The 7576-nt window shown below is 42.6% G+C and overlaps 1 protein-coding gene across 1 annotated transcript; it reads left to right on the plus strand.

Moving 5' to 3' along the window:
- The first annotated feature begins 1535 nt into the window (after positions 1–1535).
- borcs7 (BLOC-1 related complex subunit 7) lies at positions 1536–3165 on the plus strand. The gene is made up of 5 exons (XM_030069883.1): positions 1536–1715; positions 2187–2249; positions 2376–2419; positions 2518–2538; positions 2663–3165. Exons 1-5 carry the CDS (start codon positions 1584–1586, stop codon positions 2712–2714), a joined length of 312 nt encoding a protein of 103 aa, XP_029925743.1. The 5' UTR covers positions 1536–1583; the 3' UTR covers positions 2715–3165.
- Positions 3166–7576: the final 4411 nt, after the last annotated feature.

Raw genomic sequence — 7576 nt, forward strand, 5'->3', positions numbered from 1 at the left:
CCGAAATGTAGGTCTCATCAAGCCCTACAATTCACGCGCTGACACCCCCGACCTAAAACCAACAGGAAGTCTGCATTTTGTGTTGCAAAGTCACGTTCTCGCCCAAAATTCAGCCTTTGAACAAAATCTTTCTCCTCCCAGGGCATAAATGTCAGCGGCTTGAAAATTGCACAGATGACAGAGGACACAGTGCTGAACAAAAGTTCTGAAGGATTTCGTCATTACTCGATTAGTTTGGATTTTATAAGACCTCCAAGTCAGAGTGACCAGAGCCAAAACCTCATTTTTTCCCATGGAGTTTGGTGTGAAGAGGCTGACTTTTGGCACTAATTAAGCCCCTGGAGTCTAAACTAAAAGTCTGACGGCTTTGAAAACTATGCAGATGGAAAGAGGACAAAAATTCCTACAAAAATATGTAGTTTTGATGTGGATTGGACCAAGTTTGTGGGAGCTGTGAAGAGTTTTCAAACGTTTTTGACTCTGGTGTGCTCTGCTCTGCACTCTGCCTAGACATGTGACTCACTCTAGCTGCCTCAGGAATGCGCAATACACACCCATTGTAAGAGCTCAGAGGGAGCAGAAAACACTCTCAAACTAAAACTGTCATAACTCAAAAACGGTAAAAGATAGCAAAATCATGTAAATGGGAGATTTATAGATCCGAGTCTCGTGACTCGTTTAAACTTTGAATCAAGTCTGTCACTTAAACGGTGACCGAGCTGTGACACCTCAAAAAGGGGTGGGTTTTCTGGATTTCTCCACTGGATTGAATGAGGATTTCTCTGTCTGCCTGCATTTTGGTGTGATCATGACATGCAGCAGCTGCCAGTACTCAAGTCAGTCACACACTAGGACATGCTAAGGGCGCCATCTGCTGGAGGGGCGCTGCTAGTGGCCAGAGGGACACCAGCAGCGAATGTACTACCAGTGGGTTTTTGTTGGCGTCGTGTGTGTGTGTGTGTGTGTGTGTGTGTGTGTGTGTGTGTGTGTGTGTGTGTGTGTGTGTGTGCACGTGTGTGTGTGCACGTGTGTGTGTGCACATGTGTATGTGTGCACATGCGTATGTGTGTGTGTGTGTGTGTTTGTGTGAGTGAGTGAGTGAGTGAGTGTGTGTGCCTGCATTTTGGTGTGATCATGCAGCAGCTGCCAGTAGTCCTGTCGGTCACACACTAGGACTTCCGCGGCCTTTCAAAATAAAAGCCCAAAACTCTTTCACAATAAAAGCACCGAAAAATACCCTTAAAACTGGAACACATGGACGAATTGTCTGCGCTTCGACACGCGCGCCGTCCCCGACGTGCACGGGGGGGCGAGGGCCCGTCCAACGCTGCTTGCAGCTTTAATTTATTCTTTTTTTTTATTATTATTATTTATTTATTTATTTATTTATTTATTATCGTGAGGTATATGTACAGCAGCCTTTCTACTGAGCGCATGTATGTATTCAGCATGCTTCATGCAGCTGCAGGTGCTCAGGCACAGGCCATACACGTCACACACACTCCCTGTAGCGAATGACACACGGAGTCCTTTATGGCCCTGCCGAGGTGCCGTAGCTAACTAGCTAAGTCACAACAGCAACAATGACTTCCGCGGAGTCCCAGCCGCGGTTTGGGCAGTCTGTCAAAGGTTTGTTGTCCGATAAAGTGGGCTCTTGTAGCGGGGATGTGATCGCTCTGACTCGGCAAGTGCTGAAAGGATCGCGGAGCCAAGAGGTAAACAATGTAACCAGCCCACAGGAGCTGCACTTTGCTCACTGCGCTGAGCTGCGGCAAGGCGACAGGACAAGATATGAGCGTCTTATGGCATTTTATTATTATTATTGTTCTAAGCAACAATGTTTTAACAAAACCTTAGCTAACGCAGCTAACACTGCTTGCTACCGCCTACCACACTGTATTTTGGTGGGGGAATACAGGGAACATGATCCGTGAAAATTGAAATATTGAAATTTTATTGAAGTAATTGTTGCTCATTTGTATGCCGAATCGAAAAGTGGTCCTGAATGATATTAGCACGGCTATTACTGACATTTCATTAGCTGTGGATTTCTATCAGCAAGGAAAGCTAGATCAAACTTCGAAGTTTCCTAATGCAGTCTGGTGTGGCAGCCTTGCCACACAAGAAATAGACAGCTAGCTAGGAAGAAGTGCTGATAATAGGCTATTTCGTTGTCTGTTTTTCAGCTTCTTGGCCAAGCAGCCAGGAATATGGTTATTCAGGAGGATGCCATTCTGCACTCAGAGGATGTAAGTATTTAAAAGGAGTATCTGTGGTGTACAAATGAAGTGAAATGATCTAATTGCCCTAATTAGATCATTTCACAATAGTCACAAGATGGCAGGATTCCAACATCTTTACCATCTGTGTTCCAGAGTCTGAGAAAAATGTCCATTATCACCACGCATTTACAATATCAGTAAGTACCCGTGAGCCGTTCATGTGTATAAAATGTGGCAGACAAATTAATTTGTGGTCAAACTGAGGAACTGATAGTCGTGTCTCTCTATCAACCAGACAAGAGGCCATCCAGAAGAAGTAAGTCTAAACATTCATTTGTTGATGGACATGGATTTGCATCAGCGTCTAAACACAGAGCCATAACATAAAGTGCTGACAGGGCACTGACTCTGCTGTGTCGCCTCTTGTCTCCTCCGCTCAGCGTGGAACACTCCAAGAACCTGCAGGATCAGCTGCGACACCTGCTCAAGTGAAACGTCACAACGCGGGAGCTGGAAACCCTGGAGCCGGGAGAACATCCAAGCCAGCGATACATGCAGTTTCATCGGAATTGAACATTTTTAAGTTCTTTTTTATTTATTTTAGTTTTTTTAACACACTGTCAGTGTGTATGGACAATGGACAGCTGTTTACAAGTGATGTTCTGCGTTGTCACACGCGCTTGCCCCAGATAAAATAACATCGACTGAACAGTCGGCTTCAAAAGAACACGTATCATTTTTTGTCATGTGCATTGTTTTGATCAGTTGTATTTATTTAATTTTTTTGACTATCCTGCCTTTATCCTTACTTTGGAATGAGCATGTGAGGTATAAGAGTCAGGCCCACAATGAGAACCACGTACACTCAACCATCCAATTATGTGCTCATTCCATGTTGTCTGTCAGGTGAGTCCTATTAAAGGTGTGCAGTATGTTAACCATCGCTATGACTCTTGTGTTTGAATTTGTTGGTCAGAATACTCTGGACCACTTTACAATAAGACTACCCATAGAAAGGGTTTATGAATGGCGTGTAAGCGGGTTATTAATAGGTTGTAAACACTATAAATCATTAATAAACATTCATAAACAAGTTGTAACACTGATGCAGGCTCACTATTTGGCAAGATCAAGGTACTACTGCACTCCCTCCATTCTGTTACATCTCTGGTCTTGCCAGTTGCTTAGCTTCTTTTACTTGATTTTACCAACCAGTAAGCCTGCACCAATGCATTAAGACATTTATAACTTGTAATAATTTTTATAACATAAAGATTTATGAAGTGTTTACAACCTAATTATCAACCTATTGTAAAGGTGGTCTTTTAATAAAGTGGAATAGTCCTCTAAACTGTGAGTAATGGCATATATTCACATGCATGATGAAGGTGAAGTATTATTTTCCTTGGTAATAAAATGCTTGAACCTAAGCAAGGCTTTGAGGAAGTTTTTAGCTTGATATTGCTTGGTGTGCTTGAAAGCCACATCGGGTCAGGGAGTGTTGGACAGATCATAGGTGCCATAATGTCCCTCAGAAATGTTAAAGCAACATGTGTGTGACACAATGAGGTAAGCAAAGCTAATGTGGAGCCATTTTTGCTGTATTAAAGCAAAATTCAACTTTGGTTGAGTGTTGTCTTGTTCCCTGGCTGTGATGTGAGTCCACTGGTGCTGAAACATCCTCATCAGCTGCTCTGTGCTCCACTGGGCCGATAATCCACAACACTGGATTTCTATCTCTCCATTCACTTCTATAGCAAAACAGCTCCCTAAATACCACGTTTAGCATATAAAGCCACACCAGCAAAGTGGATTTTGCTGATGTAAAAACAAACAAATCCCTGTACTCTTTTCATTCTCTTTTTTTATTCTCCTGAGCAATTAAAGTTATTTGTGAAAGCACTAACAGGTTGTTTCTTCCTGGCATAAGGTTACTATGTGGAAGTTTCCTGCAGACATTACTTATTTTTTTCATATTGGCATAATCCACTATATTTAAATTCACTGCTAAAAGTGTTACATTGGGAGCTGTTTTACCATTACTAAATAGCAAAAAGCTCCAAAAATAACACTATTGGCACATAAATACAAAGTTGATTCAGCAAGTATAAAAAAGAAGTCCCAATACCCACTTTTTTCATGTAATTAGTTATTTGTGAATGAGCTATAAGGTCGTTTCTCCCTGGTGCAAGGTTACTATGTGGAAGTTTCCTGCAGATGCTGGCTGCCGGATCTACTTTCTAATTCAAATAGGGAAAATAAGGAGAAAAGAGCCGCTTAATTTCCTCAAAAAAACGAGTACCAGGACTTTATGTTTTATATGCTGATATAATCCGCTTTGTTGGCGTTGGTGTAAAAGTGTTATTTTACAGAGCGACCACAGAGGATGTTGAGCACCATGTGGACTCCTAACACCCAGGGAAGTGCTCCACCCGGCACTCCACCAGAGCTCAGCTGTACTTTAAAGTGGTGAGTGAAGGGCAAGTGTTTCTGATGCCAACAAACGCATTAAATCACACAAAAGCATGCGACTGTCACATCCAATGCTCTTGTCTCTGCTGAGAAAAAGCACTCCAAGTGTTGTGCTCTCCGTCGGACACGTGGCAGGTAGCACAGGGCCAAGCCTATCTGCAGCCTGAAGGCCAAACAGCTGCTTAGCCTAGAGAGTGTCCCTGAGGCGTGACCCAGTCAGCTTCAGGTGACATCATGCTGCACGTGTCGGAACAATATCGCTTTGGAGCATTTGTTGTTGATGAGGTTTTGTGTGTGTGTGTGTGTGTGTGTGTGTGTGTGTGTGTGTGTGTGTGTGTGCACTGGACAGATTAAAGGTGGGCTGATGCATGTGGCCGAGGGTCCCCTTCCTTTGCAAAGCGGAATGACCACATGTCCTGAGTACTGAGCCTCCTTATCTTGATGGAAATTAAGGTGCCTCTTTGATTTAATGTTTTTCGTTCCAGACATATTGTTTTATTTCAGTACTAGTTGAAATATCTTGTTGAATCACTGGCACTGTGGTTCGTGGTAAGTTAAACAATGGCAGTCCCAGCAATGGCAAGTTCTGAACAAGATTTGCTTAAATGTTGGGTTCATTTTGTGATATCTAATATTGCAACATATCAACATATGTTGATATGTTGCAATAATAATATTATGATATTAGCTTTTACTTGTCACCCTAGCCTGCCTCTGATATAATGGATTTAATGACTGATGTTTTGATTGATGACATGTTAATGGCAAAATCGATCAATACTATATTGATTACCTGTGGGAAGAGGAATATGTTTTATTCTTATTCTGGGTTTATGGACACTTTAAGTGTTCTGTGAAGGTCTAAATGCTGTTTCAGAAGCTTTCCCACACTGAAAACAATTACACTGGGGCATTTACTCAGCATTTAGAATGCCATCACTGATATTGGCCTTCAGAGACATATCAGTCCAACCCTAATGCTGACCACCAGCTCTTAACACCCAAACTCAATCTACACCACAACATGAACTCTAACTGCTAAGCCCCAAAATGCCTCATCAAATGGACTTGCTTTGGAGAATTTCTCTATCAGCACTGGTCTTCCAGAGCACAGATGTCTGCCCCCCTGGCAGCAGTGCTGACTCTGAAGATCCTATCTGGGAGTTTAAGATCCTCCCTGCTGCCAGCTGACTGGGCATTTGCAGCTTTTCTCTTGAACCTCGAGCCAAAACAGTGTTCCTTCTCCAGGGAAGAATCTGGTCTTATCAGGAGCCAAGGTCTTGGAGGACACAGGTCCAGGGACAGGGACTCTCTGGCTTTTTTTAAATCAGTAATGTAAAGCTGCAGAACAAAACATTGGATTTGTGCTGGCAGAACAAGTGCAGTGCTGTCCTAAAAAGGTCCAAGATGTCCTGTTGCTTGTGCACTTACCAAAAGTACACCTGTACCTGTGACTTGGCTGGGGAGGCCACCATGCTGACACAAAACTATGAAACAGAAATACACTTCAGGACATCTGGAAGATAATTTGACTGAAACCAGAGAAAAGCACGTCTGAAAGATGAGAAATCACCATTAGTAAACTAATGCTGACAAAAAAGTTCAGTGAGAGCCCAGTCATCAAAAACCCAACCACATTTTTAAGTTCCTGGAAGGTATTTAGTTCCCTCTACTGGCTTCATGCTGCAAGTGTCTGTGTGAGCCGTCAATGATGCCTGTTATCAGTGAAAGGCATACCACGGTATTACCATATTTTACATCAAACTGGAAACAGCATTGATGCTCCAACTGATCAGTCACCAGTCAGTGCTAAATACCAACCAGTGACCGGTCTGTTCCAGTATTTGAATGCAGAAAACTGCGTTGCAACTTCTCAAGAATGGTACATGCCAGATTTCTCTGTATGAGGAGAGACAAGTTGCTACAGAAATAGCTAAATAAGAAAGAGCTGTCTGCTGTTAGAGGATCAGTGATGTACCACTCTGCCACTCCAATCTGATCAGATTACAAGAGCTGGTGTTCCCCATTCACTGAATACTGGCAATGAGTTAGATATGAATATATATGAGGGGGCACAACACTCTAGATAAGTCCTGAAAAAGTAACAAACCCATGCTGCTTCGCTGAGTGGACGGCAGGGCACCACAAGGAGGCAGCAGCAGTCACATCAGCATGACCTGGCCAGTGGTGATGTCAGACCCAGGACATCCAGGACTATTGCTGCAGCACATTTATTATTGCTTGAAGTTTTACAGCTGACACAGAATATATCTTTTAAAAAAGCAATGCAGCCCTTGTATCTTATCTGGAAACTGGATTCATATGATAGAAGCAGGGTCAATTTTTTAAACTTTCCAGATGCCTTGTTGGAGTGTTTTAACTTTGAATATGTGGACATGGTGTGGCCACCCAGGGTTTAAGAACAAAAATAAACTATTCAGAATTATAAACACAGACAGTAAAATTATTGGGAAACAGTAGAGACAACTGGGGTGTAAATATATAAAATGAAGGTGAAACAAAAAGCTGGACAAATTGTGTCTGATCCTGTTCATCCCCTTTTGAAGAATTCATCAAAATGCCCTCAGGAGGGCGCTATAGAGCCACTGCAGCAACCAAGAACAGTTAAAAAATATCTGTGACACAAAATGGAATAACTCTGCTAAACTGGTGAACAGCATCACAGTGAAACCGTGTCTGTTCCTGCTGTCTGCACACTGCACACTGTGTGTATCATTTGTACATGCATTGTGATTTACTGTCATGTGTTTTAACTTGTGAAGCTGCAGGCAAACTGGCACAATTGTGGACAGCAAAGTTATCTTACCTAAGTCAAACTGTGTCCTCAGGTTCCTGTTTGAGATGCATTACAAAGTGCCCAA

The sequence above is a fragment of the Myripristis murdjan genome, chromosome 15 (assembly GCF_902150065.1).
Source record: "Myripristis murdjan chromosome 15, fMyrMur1.1, whole genome shotgun sequence".
Taxonomy (NCBI): Eukaryota; Metazoa; Chordata; class Actinopteri; order Holocentriformes; family Holocentridae; genus Myripristis; species Myripristis murdjan.